Genomic DNA, 689 nt, shown 5'->3' on the forward strand with positions numbered 1-689 from the left:
AGCGCAGCAGCTAAAGATGTATTGCCGACCTAGTCACACACGCACACAGAAGGGTTTAGGGTTTAGGGTTTAGGGTTCAGGGTCTAGGGTTTAAGGTCTAGGGTTTAGGGTTTAGAGAAGACAAACGCAGAGAAAACGCATCCAACGCAACGCGTGTGAACCCGAAACCCTAATTAAAACCCTAAACCCTAGTAAACCCTAATAAACCTCAATGAACCATCCCAAACCCTAAACCCTAGTAAACCCGAATAAACCCTAGTAAACCCTGCAAGCCCTAAACCCTAAACCCTAAACCCTCACTTCTGCGAGCATCTTGAGCAGAACGGGTTTCGTCAGCTTCAGCTGCAGCGTCTTCTCTAGCGAACGCAGGGGGGCCCCCTTTAGGGGGGCCCCCCTTGCTGCAGCAAGAAGGGGGCCCCCATGAACGAGAGAAGAAATGTGAATTAAAGAGGAGAGAGAAGAAGCAGCAGAAAACAAAGAAAAGCCAACCCCTAAAGGCTTCCCTACAACCCCAAAGCATGCTCTTGCTGCTGCTGCTGCTGCTGCTGCTGCTGATGACGATGATGGTGATGATGATGATGCTGCTGTTGTTGCTTCTCCTGATCCTGGTGATGCTGCCGATCCTGCTGGTTCTGCTGCTGTGCGTCCTGCTGCTGCCTCTGCTCCTGCTGCTCTGGCTCCTGCAGCAA

The 689-nt window shown here is 51.7% G+C and overlaps 1 protein-coding gene across 1 annotated transcript in view; it reads right to left on the bottom strand.

Moving 5' to 3' along the window:
- Positions 1–503: 503 nt before the first annotated feature.
- Positions 504–689, bottom strand: part of EMH_0023630 (uncharacterized protein) — a gene marked incomplete at both ends in the record, with an annotated part of 1,719 nt that continues 1,533 nt past the window's right edge. Inside the window, one exon of the mRNA XM_013502173.1 lies at positions 504–680. Coding sequence (XP_013357627.1) covers positions 504–680 — 177 coding nt within the window. The remainder of the gene's footprint in view (positions 681–689) is intronic.

This window comes from Eimeria mitis, genomic scaffold (genome assembly GCF_000499745.2).
Source record: "Eimeria mitis Houghton genomic scaffold, Emh_scaff844, whole genome shotgun sequence".
Classification (NCBI taxonomy): Eukaryota; Apicomplexa; class Conoidasida; order Eucoccidiorida; family Eimeriidae; genus Eimeria; species Eimeria mitis.